Source organism: Asterias rubens, chromosome 8, assembly GCF_902459465.1.
Source record: "Asterias rubens chromosome 8, eAstRub1.3, whole genome shotgun sequence".
NCBI classification, from domain to species: domain Eukaryota; kingdom Metazoa; phylum Echinodermata; class Asteroidea; order Forcipulatida; family Asteriidae; genus Asterias; species Asterias rubens.
Genome location: NC_047069.1, coordinates 17,974,098 through 18,001,008, shown reverse-complemented (window position 1 = coordinate 18,001,008; position 26,911 = coordinate 17,974,098). Strand labels below are relative to the sequence as shown.

The window sequence follows — 26,911 nt, the reverse complement described above, 5'->3', positions numbered from 1 at the left end:
GTTTCTGCTAAACAATATTTGTTTGGTGCTTAGCAGGTTTTAATGCTTACACGCTTTATAAAATCCAGCCAAGCATGTTGGGTTAGGTACTAGCATCGCTGCTTAGTTATTTTTTTATTGTTTGAAAAAGTTCTTCCTTTGTTTAAGGACCCCAAGTTCACACACAGAAAGTCAAAACAAAAGCAAACATTCAACAAATCACTTTTTATTTTACAGTTCCAAGAATATTTTTTATTATCTTTTCCTTCCATTAACTTTGATTTACTTACATTTTTTGGCTAGTTAAAACACAATCATTAAATTTCCTCTTTGTTCTTTTTTTTTTTACAATCTATAAATGTTGTACTTTGATTTGATTATTCTTCAACAGAATTCTTATCTTTCCTTCAACAACAGTACTTTCAAAAGAAGCAGAAAATATTTCAAAATTTTAAAGATAATAAAAAAACAACAAAATAATAAGCACCAGAAACACGGTATCAAATATACAGAGTACTAAGAAAAAATAGTACTAATTGTGTCCAACTTGTGTTATGCAAACAATATTCAAAAGAGGACTTGACAAAAGTTCTAAATCTCTTTCTACAAAATGAATTCCAAGACCTTTGCTGGTTTTGTATACAATTAACGTAAAGCTTAGATTAATTTCAACAGAAGAGATAAATATCTTTAAGGAAAACAAAAATAAATACTACTTAAAGTGCTGGTGTAAACTTAACAAATGGAAAAAATGGCATTGCCAAAGCTTTTACAAAAATGACTACATACAGATGATTTTAAATCGACATCAGATCAAAGTAGAAAGACATCAATGCTATAAAAAACACAACTAGTTACTTAAACAAAGACAATCATTTTCTTTCAGAAAAAAACCTTCAGGTTTGGCTTGATTTGTAGTACTAATGAATTTCTTTGTGTCTGTACGGTTGTGATGTTGATGAGGGTATAAATATTTATTATGTTTCACTGTGTACAATTGTTACAAATTAAACTATGGCTGATTTTCTTTTTTGTAATGGGGCCAAACTTCTCTGCTACCTAGACTAATTCCACATCAGCATTATGGGTAAATTCTGTAAAATGCTTGTGACTTGGCCTGGCAACTAGTGTGACAAGTGTCAAAGGCGCGACTAATTGAAGCGCGACTAGTCGGAGCGTGAATTTCAGTAGTTGCCCAGGTTTAGCCTTAGAATGACTTGAGTAGAGGTGTGATCATTCAAATCATGACAAATCATGAGTAGAAATCCTTATTAACAACAAAACGGTAAGAACGTAAACTTAAAATGTTCAATTCAAACTCGAACACTTTCCCACATCGAAACATTCTATTAAAAAAAAACTTTAACAACAGAAAACAACACAACCGAATATAACTACAAACTTTATTAATCTAGAATACTTCAGGTTTTTTTGGGGTTTGGAGAACAGCACAACTTACTTAGCTAAAAGAATAACTCAAGCTGGTTTTCATATCACAAAAGCCCCCTCTCTTTTTTTTTTTGGGGGGGGGGGAGCTGGGGGTTGAATATACTAACATTCATAATGGCTTTACTTTTTAAAAAGGTGTTAAATGATTTGTTGATTAAAGAAATAATAAGAGAGGCACATAAAAATGTATATTAAAAAACTGAAAGTAAATTTTGTTTTGGTTAAAATATTTTACATTCCTCCCTTTTTCCATTCTTGAAGTTGAAGTTTTTAGAGGATTCCTCCCGATTAATCTTAATTTATTCCAGAAAACCACCATTTTGAATACCATCTGGAATTACCTCCTTCTGGTGTGCATTTTTGAGATAAAAAGGTCCACCTTTCCATTTTGTTTGAAGACATTTTCCCAAAAGTAGTAAGCCATTATTATGAATATTGAATACAGTAATTTAAATATGGTTTTGATTCTTGAATACAAGCTGTTATCAAGGCATGACTGGGAACCATGTGGACAGAACATTAAAATTGGTCATAATCATTACAACACTGAATATTCATAAGGCCAGGAAAATATTTGCATAAGAAAATGTAAATAGTTGAAAATAGCAAGCTATGAATGAAGATTAACCATCCGTATACTTAAAGCTCAAAATAGGAGAGTGAAATCTTTTCCTTAATTACACGAATAAATCCCTTCTCAAATCATACTCAAATGATTTGTGTACTGACCAATGAAACTGTCTCTCATGACATGAATTATTCATTATGTACTTTTGCATTATTCATAAGCATACACTTTACACATAACCACATCGGTATATACACATGAAAGAATGTCAACTTGTCACTATGAGCAATACACAGCCTATATATAAATTCTTTTATAGAGACTCCATTTTGTACAAACAACCTTGAAACTTTTAAAAAGATTTAACACAATTTATTTTTCCTTGGGGATTTTCCAGGTAATTGCTAAACATTATTTGCACGAGATTGCAAGCATTGATGCATTCTGTGTGACTTATAAATCACTGTGACTCATTCACATTGTTCATAAACATATTATTTGCATATTCATAAGAGAATATTTTGTACATACAACCTTGATACTTTTAAAATGTTTTAACCCAATTTATTCCCCCTTGGGGATTTTCCACTGAGATATTTAACAAGCACAAAAAATATCATGAATATGTATTCAATCAACATGATACATGTACTTCTCACATATTGTCCAGAATTTGCTAAAAACATTATTTGCATTAGAATAAAAAACATCTGCTGATAACGTTGCAAGCATTAATTGGCCAAGTACTGAGCAAAGTAATGCATTCGGTGTGTACTATAATTCATTTACATAATTCATAAACATGCGCATATATGATTTGCATATTCATAAGAGGGGAAGCTCAAAGCATTAATAGTCAATGGTTGAAATAATAGAGTACTGTTATTTGCATATCCTGAGATTAAGCCCCACCCACCCCTGAAAGATCAAAATGAATTAGTTTCCGCATAAATTTTATTGCAACATGGAAAATCACTTTTCATATAAAGAGTATTATCGAAAAGGGAATACTTTGAAAGAGGAGCTAGTTTTTACAAAACATTTAAAAAATATCGAGTGAAAGGGAAAGGAAGTAAGTATAGTGCAATGATATTGTAGATTCTTGCTGTGTTTCCTTATCTGTACAAGAGCCACATGGACTAATGTACATACAATGAATACTTTTTGCAGAGTAACTGCATAGATGAGGACTTTTTTTATAATTAGTGAAATACATCACAGATCTTCCCTTATTTATAACAATCCACCATTACTGGGTGTTTTTTGATGTTTGAATTGTTACTGTTGATACTATTAAGTTGTTTATTTTTCTCGAAGTGGCAATTCAAGGAATTATTGCCAATTTACATTAGTAAAATGTAGCACAAAATTCATCTCACACATCAAACTGAAGCCTACGCCGTTTGCAGAAACAAACATCTCCAAACCAGCTGAAAGATTGCTCATCAAGAAAAATCACGAAAAACAGGAAAAATCCTGAAAACGGAATAACTCCAGACAAATCACAAGGCTTGCTTGAGTACAGAAACGAAAAACCCTCTCACTAGTTAGGGAAGAACATTTTTACAGGTCATTTATCAGAATACAAACTTGCTTCACCTTTGGTATAAGTTCGCTGCATATTACTGTGTATATTTTTTCCAATAATTGAGTACTCAAAATATAGACACGTCAAGAAGAAGTATGGACTGTTTCGGACGAGCACAAGTCACTCATACCTTTTTAAACAGCTTACACCATTCTGGGCCAAAGCCCTCATCATTTTAAGGCCAAAAGCCTTAATTTCAGAATTGTAGGGAAATTCAAACAAAACAACCAAGTGGAGAACACATACACTTTTTAATGGCAGTGACTCAAGACTGATTTGCCGATTTTTTAAACATTTAATCTTTAAAAAGTTCTCCTGAAAATGTGTGTATTTAAAAAATATTAATTTCATATCACTCGATGTTACAAGATTAGCGCTGTCGGTAATTAGTTTTGCAACATGAACAAGTAACCAATTTGTTTTTAAACTGTTGATGATTAAGTAAACCTGTGAATATATTCCTTCTTTCAAGGTGAACACAATCCATTCTTGAACAAATTGTATTATAATCCGTTTTACTGGAACGCATCATAAAACCACATTAAGTGCAGAGTACGATTTATACTTGTTTAGACCCAGCCAGCAACGACATCACAGACAAATGAATCGAACAACATCCGATGATTTCTTCTTCCATCATTCAATATATACAGAATATTTTAAGCATCTACAAGCGTTACTTGATGGAGATAAAAACTAGGATTTCTCCCAAAACCAGACACTCATCACACTGTACCAGAACCCCATACCACTCTCGTCCAAGGCCCAATTATTTCATAGAGCCGTTTAGCAGAAAATACTGCTTACCAAATTTCTTCGCTGAGCTAAAAAAAAAAAAAAAAATGAGTTGGGAATCAGTGGCAACAATGAAACTTTATGGAATTTTGGCTATTAACCTGAATTCTCAGTACATAGCATGTTTTTGTGCTTACAGGCTTTGAAAAATTGTGCCCTTGGCTGTATTCTGTAGAGTCACTGAGCAGGTAAATATTGCTTAGCAGTTTTATCTCCCACCCGGGCAAAAACTAATGATCAGGAAACAAGTATTGAGAAATGGATTTTTTCAGTACTGAACATGTAAATTGGGAAAAACATTGTCAATGGCATATCACCAACCAATGTGTTTATTTCCACAGTGTGATGAATGTCTTTCCAGCACCAGTGAATGAAGTATTTAAGATAAGATGATCACACGTCTGTATGAAGGTTCTTCAACTGAGCGTTAAGATCTCCGTCTCTCTCTTCTTCATCGTCGGCACCATCAGCGCTGTCGTACTCACTCAGTGCCATCTCGCTGTCTGGATCACACTCTCCTGAGATGTCCGAACACGAAGCGTTGGTGTCTGTATACACCGACATCGACATGTTATCCATGTTGGCGATAGCTCCTTCAAAGTCAAAGTTCAAGTCGTTGACGGCGGCGGCAGCCCCTCTGGGTGGGAACTGCCCCTTCTGAGGGTAGGGTAACCCGTCTGTGATCTCGTCATCGTACTCCATATCGGGCTGTGGCAGTGTGGAGTTACTGATGCTGTGTTTGGGCAAGTACGAGTTTGGGTGTTGTTGATAGTGCGACGTCAACCCAACGTACGGGGTGTCGTCCACGGGTGGATAGTTCTCTAATTGCTGACGGAAATCCCGAAGTGCTCGCGGGTACGGCATGTCTTCGTTCTCCGCTGGGTAGTCGGTGTCCTCCCCGACAAACTCGTCTTCGATGTCGTCGTTTGAGAGGTTAGTGTTGGTGGGCGACTCTGGCGTCTCGTATTGCATTTCCGGGATGTTGCTAAGGGGCTCTGAAGGCAACCAATCACTGTTGTCCCATTGGTAAGCTGTAAATAGAATACAGGTAAACAAGTTTAAAAACGCTGGTAGGAAAACAAAATCCAAACATTACACAAAGTCACGTATTATGAACTCTCTTGGAATGTCAAAGGTCAAATGAATCTGCAACCACCATGCTTTTTTTAATCCTTAGTATCATCATATCTAGCGCCATTTGCAAAACCACGGTTAAGATTCAAAGGCTCTGGCTTGGGCTTCACCAGTAGTTTTAAAAACATACACTTTAAGTACAGAATTTTAAACCAGCAGATGGTGCCAAACCCGGAGCTGAAGTCTAAGTCGTGGTTTCGAAAAGGCCTAGGATGGCAACCATAACAAATAACAGGACAACCAAAATACATGCTACATGACTGACTTAAAATCAAAACAAATAATCAATAAACAAATAAATTTGTTTGAAAAATCCATTAAAAAAAGTATACACATGAATAAGATGAATCTTGGTGCTTTGTGAAACCATGTGAAACCGAACCCATGCCTGAAGCAGCATTCTTGTAATACTCTGAATACTAATGAGACTTGTAACAAGACGTGTTCAAGACGCAGAAATTAGGACACAGAAGTTTTTCCTTGATACCGGAATCTCTGACGGAAAAATATGTACCAGAGCACCCCAAGGGGCACCGAGGCAATGACCAGGGGGCATGGGGGCAATTGATTCCGTCAAGTATCAGGCCCAGGGAAAAAGTACTTCCATAAGATACATAATCTCAAATACTTATTCTTTTAACAGGTTGCTTATAAATGTTAACCTCTCTTTACGAGTAATGGAAAATATTAAGATAAGAACGTAAAAACTCAGTAAAGAAACATAAGTTGATGAGGAGAGATAAAGGGAGACAAATTTGAGGACTCATTTATTAAAGGGTAGTTTCTTATTAAAAGATTCTTACAAAAACATTTATCCGTTTATAAATATTTCTTCTTCTTTAAAGAAAGAGAATAACATGAGTTACACATAATTGCAATAGACATTTGTAATGCTTCGTCCATCTTCGTTTGGTTCCATGTATACACAATCAGAATTATGGTTGTGGTTGGCATTATCACTGCATTTTTATTGACTTTTAGTAGTGTAGAATTTGGTTCTGATAAAAACTAGTTCTGTATAGTTCTTAAAGAACTTAAGTTCTTCTATTTTGTATATTTTGCCGTGGAGTAGATTAGTGAGTCGAGAAGTGGGATATTTCTTCCAAAAATACCTCACTCTTCTTAAGTGAGATAAGTCTGGTCTCAGGACTGCTCTAGTCATGATCAAAATTCTAATGGCCATTTCTTAGAAGGTACCAGACTATTCTTGTCATCACAGCCTTAGTTTGGTTGCATTGTGTTGAACGGAAGAACACCGAGATGGACGTCCCATGATAAGGTTTATGGTCTGTTTAGGATTTAGAAATGAGGAGTGTAATTCGGTTTGAAAAGGTAAATATTCTTACAAGAAATATAAAAGCGTAAGGAATTATATGGAATGGGTGATTGAAGCAATGTTTGTGTTCTGAATGTTTGTGTATAAAGTAAGCCACATGGTGATGTTGTGTACGATCACCTGGGCCCAACTTCATGGCTCTGCTTACCGCTGAACCTTAAAATCACCATTCTCTGCTTTCGTGCAAGCGCTGAATTTCTGCGCTAGCTGCAAAAGCTTGGAATGCCTAGTAACAAGGAGTACGCATGCGCACTAGCCAAAATTCCCTGCTTACCAATCAAATACGCGGGATTCTTTGCTTACCGCAAGTAGAGCCATGAAACTGGCCCCAGATGTTGGATCAACACAGAAACATAGACAACAGACGGAAACATGGACCAGAATGTACGGCCACAACAAAAACAAGACTTGTTTCTGGTTGGAGTTCTGCTGGTGCTTCTTTTGTAAAAAAAAAAAAAAATTTGCCCTGAAAATGGAAATAATGGCTCCTAAAAAAGGCATGCCAAGCTCAAGATATTCTTCATTCAAAACACAAGCTCCAACCAGAAAATGAGGTATGGAAAAACGCCTAAAGTAAAAGAAGTGTTTTCAGTCAAAGAGCAACCACAGATAACAAATTTTTCTTGTCAGCATGCCACATTAATGTGAAAGGTGTTATTAAAAGGAATCAGCATGTCATTTTACCAGAGAAATATCACCAATGTCATTCACACAGATATTAAATTCCACAAGATACCACAGAAAAGGGTTAAAATAATTGTCAAGCTCTCGCTGCGGAAATCAAGAATGATGCAGTCTTGAGTTAACATTCTTGGCATTTTTTATTGGACCAAACAAATCATATACCATGTAACGGGTGATACTATGTGTTAAACATGTTTTTAAAAGAGTCATGAAGCCTGGACTTCATGCAGGCACAATTTCTACACAGCTCAAAGAGCCACAGAGCCTGGACTTCTTCAATTTGTACACAGCTCAATTATAAAAAAACAAACATAAAATCTAACATTTTGTGGAGATTCCACCAATTGACTTTTATCAACTTGTTATTACACTTCAAAATGTTGTTGTAACAAGGTTTCAATTTGACCAAGGTAGTATCTTGCCTGCCTGGGAATTGCAGTGGAATGCGCAGGTTCACCCATTTTTTAGAACGGGGTGACATGGTCTAGCTCTTCGTTAAAAACCATCAGTGCATGCCAACTCAAATTCCAAACTATTTTAACTCGATCTTAAACCATCTGTTTTATGACTCCACGCTAAGCATGGTTAGTTTCGATGTGAAGTGCTGGAAAAATTAGGCAACAAGTAATTGATATCGGAGGATTTGAGTATTAAAACCGTCTGTCCTGATTGGTGGAGCCAATGGGATGCAAAGTTATCATTATTAGTTAAGATTGAGAGTTGGAGAATGATTTTGTGGGTTAGCCTCCTTCAAGATTGATGTGACTGTCTCAAGATTGGGCACTTTTATCATTTTTAGCAGTTTTGGTGGAGAACCAACAAGCTTCATTCAATCACGCAGGAAATAAAAGTGCCCAACTTAAAAACACAGTCACTAGTGTGGGTGAGCATGCAGTAGTGTTTAAGTGCACATCCTCTTATGTGATGGACCTTGTTCCTAGACTCATATTCAGACAGTTCACAAGGTTCTCTACACCAACATGGAAAAGGTACCAGTCTTCTTAAGGAGTTTACCACACATCTGTGAAAACTTTGTGACTTGATTCACTCTTGTTTGTGGTTTTGCACCATGTTTCAAAATTTCAAATGTTTCAAATTTTGTTCTGTAATTTCCATTAAATTGTTTTCTCAATTTCAATTTATTTTAACAACTTATGATTTTTAAAGTTTTTTAATAGCCACCAATGCTTGAACTCCAGATAATATTTTGAGTATTAACTGATATTTTTTTGTAGTAATTTGCTGCGCTATTCCACTGAAATAGTTCACAGATGGCATTATAAACTAGTTTTCTTACTGAAAAGTAAGTTCATACAACCATGCGTGTCAAGAACATCAAGAACTGTCTAAATATTAGCCCTGAATGTTGACCCTTGACCCGGGTGTTCAGTCGGTACATGAGGTATAAGAAACCACAGGGCAAGTATCGCCACCGTCTACTCCGACCACACCATTCCATTTCATGTTAAATTAAGTGAGTACTGAGAAACACCTCCATGCTTTTATGTTGTTTTAGTATACTTCGTTATCTCCAGTGTTTTGTTAGTGATCAAGAAACGGACTTTAATGAGGGTACCTTTATGCCTTAACATATCTCCTGAATCTAGAAGGAATAAAAGCAGGTTGCAGAGCGTGGGGAGAGTCACCGCACGTGACCAAAAAGGACCAAAGGAAAAGAGCAAGAAAACATTGGCGTGTTAGATTCTAAAAAGGGATGTGCAGTAAATTGTAAACGTGCTGCACTAACAAGGGTGAAAGGTCAAAAGAAGAATATTCTGTGTTTTGTTTTTTTTTGGAGAGGGGGTGCCGACAGAAAGCAGCTTGAACTACGACTAATGTGATTTGTGATTTAGCTGTGTGGTAGTTTTGATCCAAACTGGTAGTCTGTCCTTAGGGGCCTGTTTGGCAATTGGGCGAGAGGAGTCAGTGAACAGCTTTTGAGATTTGTCCACTGGGAAGCACAAAGCTTAACAAAATATGCAGCGACTGTTTTCATTAATTCTTATTTATAGTTACTATATATTATTTGGTTTGCGGTAACACCATGTGTGTATCTACTTGCCAGGTTGAGTTTGTTATTTAGAGAACTGTCTTAGATTTTTCTGATTTTTGCTCTAGTCATCGTCAGGAAACTGATAATTACTAGTTTCATTTTAGACTTGGACTGGAATATCTTTTTTGGGGATACAAGAAAAAAATGAGATAGGCAAGCCATGCTTTTTAAAGAAGGGAGTTATGACTCTACCAATGTAGCGTTGTCACAAACATCGTAAATTGGGTGCGAGAAAGTATCATTGTTACAAACATCGCAAATTGGGTGCGAGAAAGTATCGTTCTCACAAACATCGCAAAGTGGATGCGAGAAAGTATCGTAAAAATCACAATCGTCCACATACAAGATACATTACTAATGCAAATCATGCATACAATACAACACCATCAAAACTGCATGATCTCTAAAATAAGTAACAATTAAAATACAACAAATGAAAAATGTTGGAAAGTAAAAATAATATTTAAAACTAAATGTACAAAGTTGAATATATTATGCCTAATACATAATAACATTTTTGTAAAATAATTTTAAAGAAATAATTCTGAAAGAAAAATGATGGTATAAGTAAAAACACTTGTAATGTCAACAAAATAAGTGTGTACCTGTTAATTTATCATGTGCTAAATGACCAAGGATTGTTAGAGCATGCTAGAAGATTTACAGGGTAGGTCAAAATAATTCAAAAGGGATTACGATGGTAGAACTGGCAAAGCAGTCGGGGGGGAAAAATTATACCACTCGGTTTACAGTTTCAACAACGGGAGGAAAACTGAAATATGGAAAATATCAAGATGGAGTTACAAAGGGAAGGAAGAGGATGATCGAACGACTACAAGGAGGATTTGAAAACGACCGATGACTACATCTTACAAGACATCAATCCTAACCCTTCTTCTTTCCCTCTTCATCATCTTCCTCTGGGTTCTGAGTGATGTAAACTGTCTGATGAGTGTCGTGGAACTCCGTCATGGTCTCCAGAGGGGTTTCCATTTCCAAGAAGGAGGGTGACGTTGATGACTCGTTGGTATCGTCCACCGTTTGACAACTAACGTCGGCGAGAATCTGGACGGGGCCTTCCACCCCGAGGGCTTTCTGAGTCTCTAAGAAGTCTAAGGGAGGGACGTTGTTGAAGCCGATCTCGCAGTCAGAGTTGCGGTTCGATGGATCTGAAACCACAGATCCACCGTCGCTGCGACGCTCTATTTTCAGTCCGATCATGTCGGCATAGGATCGTTCGGTGTCGGAATCCGTCTGGGTGTCTGATTGTGAGCTATCCACTTCAAAGCTACTGATTTCGGGCTCCATGTTGAAGCGGACGCTTTTTGGGGTGGCTATCGGGGCATCAATATCCGTTTCAAGAACAGGGCTGGTACTAGACGGGCGCTTCTTCAGGATTGGAGACTTTGGGGCGTACTTCTTGGGCGACTTTGGGCTGGGGGACTTCTGTATGATTGGGGCGGCGTTCTTGAGTGCTTGACAGTTCTCCTTTCTCGGCTCGGTCGGGGAACCATCCGAGATGGATTTTACGGGAGCCACTGGGGATATTTTTGACGGGGATCGAGGTTTCTCTGAGGGCTTAATGGGCGACTGCCCCTTTTCAAATGATATCACAGTGTCTTGACTCGTGTCGGAGTCGCTTTGGTTTGACGACGGGGTCGATGGAGACGGAGGCTTTCCCACTAAGGCCGATTTATTGACCTCATCAGCTGTAATTGGCACAACCTTATTGGCTGTGACATCCGAAGTGTAAGCATTAAAGCAGAATAGGCAGAAATAACGGTAGATAATGTCAGTTATTAGAAAAGGGGGTAAAGGTTAGAGGTTATTAGCAAGCAAAATGGGTAAGTACAAGGTGCTGAATAAATGCAATGTTTCATACATTTTTATTGGATGGTATCATATGCAAATTAGGTGCTCATGATGCAATTTTTTATGCTAGCCCGTTCTGCCCTTTAAACCTAGAAACAATCTGGTAACCCTCAGGAGCAAGAGGAAGGGAACCACAGTCCAGCATAATGCAATGTCTGGTACTAATGCAACCTAGGCAAGATGCTTTCAATTCACCAAAGGTTAAGGTCGTAGATTGGTTTTCTTTAGCATAATGCTGATTTATAGGCTAGTTTTCAAGGAGGTAAATATAAAAAGCCTCATGTGAAAGTTTCAGCTGAATAAAGTGTCTACTTGTTGAAAAAAAAAAACTATCACAGTATTAATTTTAAGTTTAATGAGGCTACGGCGGGTTGCATCTCTGGCAGTAGCGTTCACGAAACGAAACCAAAGAATTTGAATTTTCAGTCAACCACAACAAATCTGAGAATCAATTCATGCATGAATTATTTCTCAGATTTGTATGTTTTGGGGTGAAAACTATCCAAACCGTTTTACTTCAAAGGAAATCCTTTCTCAAAATAGTTGAAATTACCAACAGCTGCAGTGCTCCTTACCAAGCATAGTTTTTATGACCATTAACTTTGTGGAGTATTATACCAATCTATGACCCAACCTTGCAGCCAATAATTTTGATTTCAGACTCTGATGCAGATGTACAGCTTACCGCAGCCCTGAGGTGTTTATTGAGTCTCTGAGTAAGCTTGAATAAATGAAGAGCAGTTAGGATCAGAGAAAATGATGTGGATGGATGTTAAAGACGCTGGACACTGTTGGTAACTGTCAAAGATCAGTCTTCTCACTTTGTGTATCTCAACATATATTCATGAAATAACAAACCTGTGAAAATTTGAGCTCAATTGGTTGTCAAAGTTGCGAGATAAAAAGAAAGAAAAAAACACCTTGTCGCACCATTGTCACATGAGGTTGTGTGCTTTCAGATGCTTGATTTCAAAACCTCAAATTCTAAATCTGAGGTCTCGAATACAAATTCATGGAAAATTACTTCTTTCTCGAAAACTACGTCACTTCAGAGGGAGCTGTTTGTTTCTCACAATGTTTTATACTATCAACCTCTCTCCATTACTCGTAATCAAGAAAGGTTTTATGATAATAATTATTTTGAGTAATTACCAATAGTGTCCACTGCCCTGGGGAACGGATACCTTTGGTTTTGGGAACAAGCTGATTATTTTAATCCTATATAGATCTATACAACAAGACTAACCTGTACAAACAAATACGTCAAAAGGTGGTTGTGTTTTTGAGATATTGCTGAAAATCTGGAGCGGTTTAGGCCACGCAGGAAGCATGACCCGTAATAGGAATACACAATCTGACAGTTACGTTTCTCAGATTCAAATTTTGGGATAAAAACTGACATCCTTTTCCCATAACCACATTACCTTGAAGTGTAATGATCCTCAAAATGCTTTGTTCTAACGAAAGCTGCTGTAATTTTAACCCAAATAAGTTTGTATTGCCACTAGTTTAAGAGCGGATACCAAACGTATACTTCCCTCTAACATGGTTTGTTCATGAACATTTCACTAGAATTACTCTAGAAATACAGAGCAATCACATCACATGAATCATTCCCTTTGAAAATCCTCCCCAGACTTCAGGGGAATATTAGAAGTATACCTCTAACAACTTAAAGGGAAGGTACACGTTTGATAATTACTCAAGACAAATATTAACTTAAAACCTTACTTGGTAACAAGCAATGGAGAGCTGTTGATAGTATAAAACATTGTGAGAAACGACTCCCTCTGAAGTAACTTACTTTTTTAGAAAGAGGTAATTTCTCGTTAAAATAATAAAAGACTTCTAGCTAGAAGTCTTTTATTCTTATCTGAAAGCACACAAATGAGTCCAACAAGGCTGTTTTTTCTTTCATAATTTTCTCGCAACTCTGGTGACCAATTGAGCCCAAATTTTCACAGGCTAGTTATTTTATGGTAATGATGGGACACACCAAGTGAGAACACTGGTCTTTGACAATTACCAAACGTGTACAGTGCCTTTGAACCACTATCTACATGTATGTAAACATCAGCCCTACAACATGTTTCAGGAATACTTGCTTCGTTAGAATTCAGTAAGCGCGAACCACTCAATGAAACTTAAAGGTGATGGTATCCGTTTATAGTTGACTATTTTACCAGCGTAAAGTAACTAATGATTAAGTATGGATAAGATAAATCTGTTAAGATGGATGTTGACATGCAAAATATGAACAGTTTCACTAAAGTGATGGGATTTTAAAAACATTAGAATTCCTCACGAACTTATTCTCTATATCCACATAGGAGATTAAAGAGACTTTGAAAGTTATTATTACTTATTAGTTCGTGGAAGGTAATTAATCAGTATATACAGAAGTGACATAAATGGATTATTTCTTTAATTTCTTAAAGTGGGTCCGTTATTAATTGTAAGACGAAAGAAAGTTTGTAATAGTGGATGAAGAAATAATAAGAAGTGTTATAAGGAGCAGAGGGCAATGGTTAGTCCTTCTTAATAAGGCAGTTGACATGGACGGCCATTTAGCACATCTTGATCAATCAAATTCCATCAAAGTAAATCAATTAATCAAACGTCCGACTAGGGTCGAAACGTCGTGCCATAAACCTTTTTGTGCATTTATACCATAGTTCCTTTTCATTGGTAAGCAGTTTGCAACAGTTATTTTCACTTTACGATATTTGTATTACAAAAGTGCAATTAGTTGACCAATCAACCCCACTTATATCCCGCAAGAATAAGCCTGCAAGGTAAAACAAAAATTAGTTTCCATGAAAATTTGTACAATTTTAAAGCGAGGAATTCCAATAACACGAGAAATAATCTTACCGGGCAAAGCATCGTCTTCATTCTCCGTATTGATGGAGCTCATAGAGGTAACCTCAGCCATGTTGTACTGATCATAAGCTGGGGGTTCCAGGGGCATGTGGCCATGGCGTGCAGGAGGTAGGATGCAGGGATGGGAATGCTGCAGGGGGTGGTGGGCGTTGATAGGGACATTCTTGGCACTGTCACGACCTAAGGGTGCATCAAGGGGGCAAGGTAAAGTTACTTTTTAAATTTATGTGAATGCTTTGATCGTAACTTCTTTTAATTTTTCATTAAAAAGTATACATTTTTTTGTATGAACCATAAGTTTTTTTTGTGGTTGGTATTAAAATTGTTCTTCTGAAATAATTTTGTTGTAAAAAAAGAAATTCTTTCGGATATCATGCTTTGCCTAGAAGGTTAATTGTAATAATATTGTAATTCTGCCGAGGGAAGGGTGCAAAAGAATGCTGTGTTTTCAAGAACTTGACTTTTCTGCATCTTCAATCTTTGAATCTTTAATCTTTGTTCAACTTTACATGCTTATAGCTAGCTTTTGTAGATCTTTTTGCGTTTCTTTGCTTGCTTTGTATTTTGCTTTGAGTTTGCGTTTTCTTGCACAGGTTTTCTTACTCTATGCTGTGATTTACCAACTTGTACTTGGTTGTGCTTTGGGAAAGGGTAGTTGTTTTAGCAAGTTCACTCTCCATGAAATGGCAAACTTACCATCAACGTAGCTCTCATGGGCACTAGGAGCATCAAACTCCCAGGCTGGCTTAGCAATGGAGTCGCTGTCCGATGCCGAGTTGGAAGGCAGAGGGGGTAATGATGGCTGCTGGCTGATGGGCTGACCGTGGTAAGGCTGAGCGTCATCATACCCATATCTGTGGAAAATTGCAGACAAAAATTGTTGAAATAATATTTCAGATTATTTCAAACCCCTCTTCTCATTTTACATTGTCTTCATTTCCATAGCCCACTTTCATCAAGCTGAATAAAATTATCAGCCAAAATACTACATCTCATGTACAGCCTGCTCATTTATCTCCTGTAAATGGTATCTTGCTCGTTTCTGCTTAGCAGAAAATAGTTGAGTAATATTTTCCGCTTTCAGGCAAATCTTTGGGGGCCCGGTCCCAATTTCGAAGAGCTGCATAGGACGCACTTTTGATAATCACTGATATGAAATTGCCATTACAGAGCTTATGGCACTAAGTAGGGGATCTGATGTATTCAACACAAAGGTTGCCTAATGGACCCTACAGTCTTTATAGATACACGTATTTTTGATAAGATAAAAGGTACCTGTCTGAGTCCAGATTGTTGAGTGAATTGTGATTGCTAGGAGTGTATGAAGCAGGTCTGTCAGGCAGTGGTGGCGGCCGTGGGCTTGGTGGACTCGGTGGATGATGATAGTCATAATCTGAACCTTTACTGTCACGTTTCTCCATCGGGTAGCGAGAACTATCCAGATTAAGATTACGTGATTGATATCTCTTACGACGGCGTCGCATGAAGAGCGCGAAGATCAGTACGAGGAAGATTGCGATCACTACTGCCACGACGATACCGATGATCTCCATCATGCCGATTGAGAATGGACCGGCTGTCATGTTCGGGATGCTCTCTAGGTCCAAGCTGCGGCATACCTCATCCATGGAGGAGAGACTACAGCATTTGTAGGACTCTGCAAGCTGCTCGCAGTGCTCCCCGTACCTACATGGGTTTTGACTGCAGAGTGTTAGCTCCAATCCGCAGTATGTGCTGCCATAACCCGTCCCTGAGCAGTTACAGGTCTTGGTGCTCGCTGAGCAGACGCCTCCATTCCGGCAGACCTCATCTGGGCACAGAACCTCGTTACAGGTCTTCCCCGTGTTTGGCTCCTGGCAGTCACATTGAAAGTCGTTGCCGGTGCTGTAGCAGGTACCACCGTTGGCGCAAGGGTCTGGATAACACGGGGTGAAGGGGTACTCACATCGGTTGCCGTTCCATCCGGGCCGGCAATCGCAGACGTAGCTGTAGCCATAATCCAAGCAAGTACCTTCATGCTGGCATGGATTGCTTGAGCAAGCTTTGAGTACCTTAGACGGACACTCTCCGATGCTACTCGGAGAGATACCATCTCCAGATCGCTCCAACCTGACGCCATCAACGTTCATATCACCCATGCATCCAACAAAGCCATCAGAAACCGTTTCACGTCGGACACGCATTCCGTCCGTCACCCTCGCACCAAATACCATCTTGTTGAGATTGAGGGCACGTTTGTCTCCAGCTGCACTCCCGGTGGCCGAGGAGGAACGGTCGAGGGTCACAGTGGCAACATTTCCCTGATGGCTGACGGACACCTCGTGCCAGTCACCGTCATCGACACGCTTTGTAGTCAGGCGAATGTTGGCCGGGCCACTTCCGCAGTCAAATGTGTACTGAACATATCCATCTGAAACCTGCACACACAAAAATAAATTTGATTTAAAACAGTTTTCCCCGCATCATTTTTTTTTTAATTATGAGCTATTTCAAAACTATGGAAGAATCAACCTGGATGGAGATTAGAGAGAATTGAACACACCATTTGCAATTTGAACACTTTTAAGGTATTACAAGTAAACAATTTTGACCGTTACAGAGGGCCCTGTTTCCAGATCCTGAAAAACATCCTTGTAAATGTGAGGTGTACCATGCCTTCTAGTGCAACCACTGACTTGGGATATTCAACGATCAGTGCTGATGAAGCGATTGAAAATGGGAGCTCATCATCTTCCATGTTTGTGTACCAGCGTAAAAATAGTGGCCGCTAGACGACTGCTTGTTAAAACATCTAGAGACCGGGCAAAATTCTCATCAAATGGTCAGGCCAGCTATTTCGGTGAACAAAAGCATCACTATTTAATGTTAAAAAGCCAACAGACTGGAACAGCAAGCCAAATGAGCCCATTTTCATACGGCTATTTCAGCAGAAAATTTTGCTTAACATTTTCCTGCTGAGCAGAAGAAATGAGCAGGATTCCATGGTACATTAAGTACATGTAAAATTATATTTGGGTTGGTATCCCTAATCTGGTAAGCATATTTGTTAATATGCTTAGCTCATGTTGTTGTGCTTAAGGAGCTCTATGAAATTGGGGCCCTCGTTCCACTGTCTAGTCACTGGAAAAGTAAAGGGGTGACTCCTGAACACACACATACCTCTAATGCACTATAGTCGTCTCCTTCACCGTACATAATCACACCATTGGCTTCCGTTGTGTGGACGGCTACAGCGACGCGTACAGACAGGCTGGAGATATCAAGTAGGTCATACTGCACAAAGCTATTACCATTGAAGCTCATTGGGCGGAGACTTGCATCACCTATAGAAAATAACCAATCAGAAGTTGTATCTCATCTTGATGTGAAATGCATTCAAATCACTGGTGATGTTGACAACTCATCTGAAGATGAATCTAAATGCTCTGTGAAATCAAACCCAATTGTTGATTTCACAATTTCCAAATTTTTAACTATGTATTACTGTTCATGTAATTCTGCTGCTGGCAACGAATTGAATAGATTTTCAATAAACCATTAAATGAATGAATGAATGAATGAATGAATGAACAATGAGTTTAGATCATTCTTAACTGTGTATCAAACTTCCTAAGCAACCTATGACGTCACAGTACAGGGTTCTCCTCTCAAATTTGTTTAAACTGTGGGGCATATGGACCCAAAATTATGAGATTTGGCCAAAGGATGCTGAAAGGAATATTTTATACTTGGTGTTTATCTTTGTTTTAAATGCCTTAATGTGAATTCTAGAGAAAAAATATGACTTATTTATTTGTTTGCATAGCGGCCACAATGTCTGCGTATCGACACGCAATTTGTTGTTCATATCAGCCCCCATATGCTAGCTTGTGCACAGGGAGAATGCTGCAATACAAATCACCATGGTGATATTGACAACTCATTTAAAGACCACTCTAAGATGGGATCATTCAAACTTACCTCCTCCGCATGTAAGACTATTATCAGCACACACACAACTGTAGCCATCTCGATCCTGAACGCAGTTCATAAAGGACTGGCAAGGACTACTGGCACAGTGGTCTGTACCTGTATCAGGTTGGCCTGGTAGTGGGGTGGGGCCATCGACGCATCCCTCCTCTGCAAACGGAACAAATTTTTTACAAAATGTTACAAATTTGACAAAATAGTTACTGTACTAGTTCAAGCATACTAGCATTAAGCTAAGCCCAGTTTTTATTCTGTTCCAGTTCTTGCCTGCAGCAACAGAGTCCAGCATTCTCATGAAGACGACCAGAGAATGATCATACTGATCAAAACTTTGAGCATACTGATCAAACTTTGAGTTGTCAAACCAACAGTTGTGCTAAGAACCACTACTCATAATGCGATTTATGTACGTACATGTATGGTGTCCCAAAAAGCCTCCCTTGATACTACTAATAATATTGAAACCTGCAATCATGTAGGGACTGAACACCCAATCCATATGCAAGGCTCCGGTCTGAGGTGTAATTCGAACCGGGGTCCTTAGAGGTGAAAGGTAGGGAAAGAAACTACTGCGCCAGCCTAATCCCTGAACGTCTTTGACAGCTACTGAATAAACTAAATATTCTTCTGATATGTAAGACAATCTTTAAGATTCTTACCCTTTTCTTTGCAGACACAGACTGGCGCCCTGCTATGCCGGGCAGACACAAAGCCAACAGTCTCCGCGTCGAGGGTAGTAACACTAGACTGATCAAAGGTAACCTGCGTCACACAACGCCTTTGTTTATCACAAGCATTCTCCGGGCATATATCCGCAACGATGGCTTGGACAGTGACAAGCATCCGATCTTCCAGACTGGACGCACTGGTGTTGATCTGACGCTCAAGGGACTTTGGTTTGTAGTACGCGATTCCTCGTCGGTCAGACTTCTGAACGGCAAACAACACTTCAGTGTCGGTGGGTACTGCTTCTGACTGCTGGATGCTGATGATGGTTACGTCAGCTGATCCACCAGAACGCAGGATGTTACTAATGGTCTGCTTGAAGGTATTGAAGAAGAACGATAAGAATTTCTCCGGAGCGAGTTCCCTGAAGCGGATGGTAACGCTGTTATCGAGCATCTCCGTCGACACGGGGTTGACAGTTACTTGGACGTCGCAGTAGGTAGTAAACTGCCCATCGCTGACGCTGATGTTCAGCTGGTAGAAGCCTACGTCTAGATCAGGCTGAGCTAGGATCCTCCCGTTGTCTTGATCCACTCTGAAGACGTTCCCCATGTTGTTGATTAACTCGTAGACCAAGACGTCTGACGGGTCTGCGTCTTCCGCATGAACCCATCCGATAACCCCGCCTGGGAAGTCATCCTCGTGAGAGTTGATGGTGATCCGTAACGGAGACTGCACGATGGGAACGTTAGTCGGCTCAACAATCTGAATTGTCACGTACGTCAGCGCCGACAGCGGAGGTTTGCCGTTATCCGTCACTTGAACAGTCAGTTGGTACTTGTCTTTCATTTCTAGATTGAAGGGGAGGAGGTTTGTGATGAACCCGTCAGCATCGATACTGAAGTCATTCTCCTCGTTGCCTTGAGCAATAGAGAAGGTAAACGGTGGGCCATTGACGAGGGTGTCAGGGTCCGTCACGTTCAGTTGAATCAGATGAGAGTTTTCGGCGGTATCCTCCTAGAAACAAGTCACAAAAAAAGTTCAGTTAATATCTTCACATCAGCAAATCAGACCATTTGATTCTCTCCTAAAGTTGCCTCTCTCAACATTTGGCAAAACTAAACATAACCCAACTATCGCCATAAAGTAAAAATTAAAGACAAATGTGCTGAAAATTGGTAGAATGCACTTTAAAAATACATCTATCAGGATGCACTTTGTAAATTCCTTTTCATGAATTAACATTCTCCAAAGACATCCACTGTAAAGGCTCTCTTACAATAGACTGTTCAAGTCTCGCATGTGTTCCAACAAGAGAACAAGTTTGTTTTCATCAAGTGTTAAACAAAATATAATTATTTAATAAAAAACTTTCATACAATTTTCTTTTAGCAAATTGTTGTCTTTTAAACTCACCCTTTTGACGAAAGAGTAGTTGGAGCGTTGAAACCTTGGAGCATTGTCATTGATATCGGCAACTGAGACTTGAACGGAGACATCATTAAACTGTGACGGCTCCCCTCCATCGCTGGCACGGACAATCAATGAGTAGGAAGAGATCTAAAGACGAAAGGAAAGGTGTACGAATAATTAACAATATTTCCTCTCTAAAGAAATGCAGGGAAAATATATTGAATGTTGAAGCACTTTGAGCGTCACTGAGTGATGGATATGAGCTCTATATAAGAGGTTGTTACTGCTTCTCTATTGCTTCTTTACTCCTTTAAGAAATGACTGCTCAAGCTCTGGTGTTTCTGATCAGCAGAGTAAAGCCCTGATCATACTGCGAATGCGAATGCAATAAGAATGTTGACATCACATGGCCGTTTTCGCAGTGATCGTTTCACAGGAGTTAAACAATGTGCTGCACGTTGTGCAAGTTAGGGGTCTATACAAAATCTAGCTTTTTAGTATTAAAGTGAGTGATTGCAAACTAACCTGCTCCCTGTCCAGTTCTGCAGCCACGCTGACGAGTCCGTTCTTCTCATTGATGATGAACTGATCAAAGAGGTCTCCACGGAGGATGGAGTAGGTCACCTCACCGTAGGCTCCACTATCAAAGTCTGTCGCAAGAACCTGCGATAAAGAAAAACGAAGCAAGTGAAATATAGTAAGCTTTGCGGTAACACCATGTCATGATAATCTCTAAATGAGTTGAAGTGGTTCTGATAACATCCATTGGTTTCAACTCGTCGTTTCGATCAGTATGCTCTGATCGTCTTCTGGATGCAAACTTTTTTTTAATTTCTTGGGTTTTTTTTTTCAAATAAACTAAACCCTTTATTCTAATATAACTGTCGGGAAAAACTTACTTGCACGATGCTGTCTTCTACCTGAGCAGCCTCATTGATCTCACTATAGTAGATGATCTGACTGAACTGAGGCACGTTATCGTTGGCGTCGTTGATGTACACACTGACCATGGTTGTGTCCGATAGTGGTCTAAGGCCGCTGTCTGAAGCCTTGACGGTCAAGTAGTAACTACTAGACATCTCATAGTCAAGCTCAGTCACCAACATGACTTTACCTGTAACAAGAAATCAAGGGGAAATAATTGAGAGGGTAAAGTCAAGACAGATGGAGAATACTCTTGATGATATATTCATGTCGGACATTTCTCATTGATTATTGTTTGTATATTAGCTCGTTTGTGTAGTTGTGATCTTGACCACTCTAGAGTAAAGGGAGTCAGCAGTTCCCATCACAGGTGCCTGTTTAATTTTGTTGGTGCTTCTGTAGGACTTTGAAATTGATTTAGTGTACGCTGGTGTTGGGCAAAGAACAATTTAGAAATATAGTGTTAATGGTTTACCTGTAAACTGATCCACACTGAATTTGCCATGCTCATTGCCACTAATGATCTGATACGTAATCAGTGCATTGACACCGACGTCTTTAGTCAACGCTTCCACAGCCACCACGGTCGTACCGACGGGTACGTCCTCTGACAGCGTAACGTTGTAGAGATCATGCTCAAACTGAGGCTCATTGTCATTCTCATCCAGGACGTTGACGACCAAGACAGCGTTGGACACCAGGGAAGGATTGTTGGTATCCATGGCTTGGAGAGTCAGGTTGTAGCTGCTACGGTTCTCTCGATCCAGGATTTGGCGGAGGGTGATGATACCGGAGGAACGGTCGATGGTGAAGCTTTTTATCTCAGAGGTATCAATGGAGTAGGTGAACTGACGATTGATGCCTTCAAAGAAACAGAATTCCAATATTCAGCATGATCACCAAAATGCAATTACCTCTTTCTCTAAAACCATATTACTCTAAAGGGGGACGATTCTAACAATTTTGTTATAAAATAAACAGCTCACCAATGCTATTTACCAAGTAAATTGTTATGGTCATTAAGTTACTAAAAGTACACCCTGCCTTAACAGGTCCTCAAGTTGTTCTTATTAGCAGTAACAAGCATTTTTGAAATGTATTTAATAGATCTTTACGGTGCCCGCTGCTAGTACATAGGATTCAAACTGCCTCCAGCCACCGGGCTAGCTCGGTGGTCTAATGGTAAGACATCCGCTCTAGCAATGCATGGTCATGGGTTCAAATCCCACCTGAGTGATTTGCTTGTATTTTTTTTGTACGTATACAGCAAATTGGTGTCAAGGTAAAATAAAAAATAATTATAGTTTTGAAATGGTTAAGGAAATTAAATTTGCTGAGCGTACCAGTATCTGGATCCACAGCTTGGATTCTGGTCAGCAGAGTGTTCAGTGTTGTGTTCTCGCTGACACTCTCGTTGTAAACGCTAGAAGAGAATACGGGAGCATTGTCGTTCTCATCCAGAAGACCGATGAAGATCTGAGACACACAGGAGAAGATGCCGTCCGATGCGATGACCTCAAAATGATGCAAGGGCTGGGTCTCGTAGTCGAGGGTCCCGGCCGAGCTGATAAGTCCTAGAGGGAGGAATGAAGTTGGAAAAATAGGTAAGAAAAATAGATTTCAAAGTCATTCAGCTTTCTCCAGAAGACGATCAGAGCATACTGATCGAAACGTCGAGTTGAAACCAACGGTTCTTCTCAGAACCACCCCAACTCATTAGAGATAGTCATTACATGGTGTTACCGCAAACCTTTCTATAAAGTCATCACTAATCATCATGTACTTGCCCGTCGACGCAACAACCATCCACTTCTCCTGGGTTGTGAAGCTGGTGTAGGGGTGATTTTTGCATCGCTGTAGGGTCGCTGCATCTACTTCAGCAGACGGTTTTGCAGACTACTCAACAATCTTTTTTATTTCATTTTTGAGGTGAGAGTAATAGTCGAAAGGGGGGGGGGGTTAGTTCCTTTTTCTCAAGATGACCTTACCTGTATTTTCATTGATAGCAAATAGCGCTGCATCATCTCCACTCAATGAGAAGACAATGACCCCATTGTCTCCTGCATCTTCATCCGTTGCCATGACTTCTAAGATGTCAGTACCTTCAGGGAGGCTTTCACTTACATCATCGGAGTAGACGGTCTGTGGTCAGTAAGAAAAATGAGGATGAAGATTTTGAAGATCTTGAAAGGGTTTTGAAATTGTTAAATGGCTGCCAATCAGTATCATAAAAAACAACAACTTTGGTATTTAAAAAAAAGTAAAGAGTGTGTCCTGAGCCAATATGGCTCATCAGGCCTGTGTGTTTGTATACGTTTTTTTTTGCATTTAAAAGCTGATAATATTTTTTACACCCCCTAGACAGGATGCCAGTCTATTGCGGGTTACTCCCCAACTCTCGCTGTTAAGGCCCGGTCACACAAAAACAAGAACGATAAAAATGCACGTCCTCGATTGGTTGAATAAGCGTGGGAACATTCCGCGTAGAGCATTTTAACCAATCGAGGGCGTGCATTTTTGTCGTTCTCGTTTTCGTTCTCGGTGTCGGGGCCTGTGTGACTTGGCCTTCATCCATTTGTACTCCTGGGAGGAGAGAAGGACACCAGTGTTGCGACTGACCAGGCCAGGATTCGAACCCACATTCTGTATATTAAAGAACTTGAGTTCACCGCCCTAGATCACTCGGCCATGAGAAAAGAGTACACTAGCTTCAAAGAGGTGTTGTTCCTAAAAAAAATTATGAATGATCGCAAAAGAATAAGCAATCACTGTATTTACCTGTGCACAGATTGGTGGATTGTCATTCACATCTTGAACTGTTATAGAGACCATTGTGGAATCCATGAAGGCTCCGTCCGTCACGGTGACGTTGAGGTAGTAGAGCTCTTTAAGCTCACGATCAAGCTCCTTAGACACAAAGATCTTACCGGAGTTATTATCGATTGCAAAGTGACCAAAATAATCCCCGTCTGTGATGTAGTGCACCAAGTCGGCGTTAGAACCGAGGTCTGCGTCGGTGGAGAAGACGGACGTCACCACCGTCCCGATGGGGTCAGATTCTAGGATCTGACCGGAGTAGGTCGGGTGGGTGAAACGAGGCGGTGAGTCGTTGAAGTCCATCACAACGATGTGGATGGTGGCTTCAGCCGTGTGCTGCACCTGTCCTTCGACATCGTCTGTGGCCACTACTAGCATGATGTAACTGGAGAACATCTCACGATCAAGCGCCGCAATCGTCTGGATGATTCCAGTCTCGCTGTCGATGGTGAACATTTCCATGGCTTCAAACTCTTCATCTTCTTCAGATGGGGCAAGGTTGTAGATGATTTTTCCGAATGCAGCCGAGTCGATATCCGTTGCGTGCACCTGCAGGATGTCCGAATTAATGGGGATGTTCTCTGGGAGGCGGATTTCGTAGAGAGTGTCGTCAAAGACGGGAGGGTTGTCATTGATGTCGACAACGGAGACGGTGACCTCAATGAAGGAGGCAAGCTTTGGAATCTCTTCCGTTTCCGCTTTGACGATGAGCTTGTACCACTTGCAGGTGTCGTAGTCCAACTGGCTGGAGACGGATAGCACCCCGCCGTCGTGGCTGATGCTGAACTTGACCGGGTTGTTGGTGAGGAGATCGGTGCCTGGGACTAAGCTGTATGTCAGGGTCTGGTTGCTGCGAGCTCTCAAGGTGGTGATGATCTCACCAATGGCATGATTCTCTGGAAGCTCGAAACTCTGCTGTTCTTGGCTTTCGAAGATTGGAGGGACGTCATGGGAGGTGAGGAGGTAGATGCTGACGGGAACACGGCCGACAAGAGGAGGGGTGCCACTGTCAGTTGCTTTCATGAAGAACTGGAATAGAGTTCCCTCTGAAATGATATAATAATAAAGATGTTATGAACAATTTGTGAGCCAACAGATGGTAGGTGGGTGGGTAGGCTAGGAATGGGCATACTTGAGTCAGGGTTGGTTGGGTGTGTGTTGGAAGTGCATTAATGATTTCTTGATGATAAGCTGCTTTTTTTTTTTTTACTGCTTAGCAAAAGTTTGCTACATGTAAACTTGGTATTTTGGCTGGTAGTCTGTTTTCTGCTCAGCAATATTATTCTATGCTTGACGGCATTATGAAATAAGGTTAGGAACCAGTTCTATCACAAGATATTTTGGCTGGGCGCCTGTTTTCTGTGCTGAACAGCTTTATGGAATAAGACCCTGGGAGCTTCTCTGATATCTTCAGTGTGCAACTCATCAATGATATCAAGAAGGGTGGGAGGGGCATGGGTGCGGGAGGGGAGTTACTGACCTTTGCCCTGCAGTGACTGTCTGCTAGATAAGAGTCCAGTCTGAGTGTTGATCTCAAACTGATCGATGATGCTGTCTGCCGTGCCGTTGTCAAAGTAGTACGTTAGGAGACTGTTACTACCAAGATCTGCATCATTGGCCGACACCTGAGATGTAGATAAGATTGTAGGAAAATGAAAAATCATGAAAATTTGTTAAAATTATCCACTTGGTGTGGAAATAAAGCTTCCTAAATAAGCAGAATTTACATTTTTAGAGATTATCAGACTGTCCACATCATTTCAAATAGAAATGGGAGCTTCTCTGTCTACCACAGATTTCATGAAACTTAATCGACTGCATAAGTCCACTGATGCAACCCTTATGGCTCGAGTTGTGCACTACTTACACAATAATACTTGTGTGAGTTTAAAGTATCAGGAAGTCAGCGAAAGGTCTCATCAAAGGCAAGTTGGATGGCAAGTTTGTCTCTTTCAAGAAAATCTTAAGGATCAGTGAACAGTCATTTGTTGATTGATCTAATCTATTATTTATAGATTGTTTCAATCTGTTATTGATTGATCCAAAATTGATCCAGTCTGTTACGGACTAATCTATGATTATTAATATTATTCCTTACACTAATGATCTCGGTTCCGATCTCCAAATCAGAAGAAATGAATGCCTCGTACTGTTGTCGTTCAAACCTAGGCTGGTTATCGTTCTTGTCCTTCAGGATGACGTTGACCTTAGTGAAGCTGGTCTTGCCACCGGGGTCAGAGGCCATGATGGGGATGCTGATGGCACGCTCCTTGGGCTTCTCTTGATCCAGCGATACCTTGGTTCGAATCTCACCTGTGTAGATAGTGAACAGTGCAATGAATTTAAAAAATCTGGTGTATAGCACTATGAAGGCTGCACAATGAAGGTTGGTTTGAGTGAATCAAATATAAAAACATTGATCATTAAGAAAAATGGCATAAAGAACTGGTTAGAAAAAGTTTGTTTGCTGTTGTGGTTGTTTTTTTCTTTAGGGATTGTGGGCTTATTACCCAGGGCTGTGTATTGGGAGAGTTGCAACATATGTAGACGGACCCGTTTTCTTAGGTCACTTAGTTGATGGACGCCATGTTCAGTCCAGATGCAGCACAGCCCACTGTTCACCCATGCATTTTTATTGATGACTAAAATGGCTTTTTAGGGCAAGAAGTCGCAACTCTGATCATGACCCTTTAATGCATAGCCTTCTATTGCACTCTGGGTTGTTTGCATTGTGCTGAAACGTTTTCTCATCACATACTGTTCATTGTTATAAAGACAACG

General features: G+C 39.9%; 1 protein-coding gene across 7 annotated transcripts in view; it reads right to left on the bottom strand.

The window, feature by feature from the left end:
* Positions 1–315: 315 nt before the first annotated feature.
* LOC117293394 (protocadherin Fat 1-like) overlaps positions 316–26,911 on the bottom strand; it is a 114,623-nt gene continuing 88,027 nt past the window's right edge. For 2 of the 7 annotated variants that reach the window (XM_033775703.1, XM_033775704.1), the window contains 17 exons: positions 26,229–26,443; positions 25,611–25,755; positions 24,092–25,176; positions 23,302–23,455; positions 22,657–22,887; positions 21,789–22,175; positions 21,289–21,503; positions 20,915–21,052; positions 20,393–20,536; positions 18,970–19,993; positions 18,302–18,460; positions 17,501–17,664; positions 15,617–16,758; positions 15,038–15,195; positions 14,333–14,521; positions 10,477–11,319; positions 316–5,410 (listed from right to left, as the gene is read on the bottom strand). In XM_033775703.1, the coding sequence (XP_033631594.1) occupies positions 4,773–5,410; positions 10,477–11,319; positions 14,333–14,521; positions 15,038–15,195; positions 15,617–16,758; positions 17,501–17,664; positions 18,302–18,460; positions 18,970–19,993; positions 20,393–20,536; positions 20,915–21,052; positions 21,289–21,503; positions 21,789–22,175; positions 22,657–22,887; positions 23,302–23,455; positions 24,092–25,176; positions 25,611–25,755; positions 26,229–26,443 (7,031 nt within the window). In that variant the 3' untranslated portion in view covers positions 316–4,772. Of the gene's footprint in view, positions 5,411–9,109; positions 9,137–10,459; positions 11,320–14,332; positions 14,522–15,037; positions 15,196–15,616; positions 16,759–17,500; positions 17,665–18,301; positions 18,461–18,969; positions 19,994–20,392; positions 20,537–20,914; positions 21,053–21,288; positions 21,504–21,788; positions 22,176–22,656; positions 22,888–23,301; positions 23,456–24,091; positions 25,177–25,610; positions 25,756–26,228; positions 26,444–26,911 lie in introns of all 7 variants that reach the window. The other 5 variants (XM_033775707.1, XM_033775709.1, XM_033775706.1 and 2 more) reach the window with 4 other exon arrangements.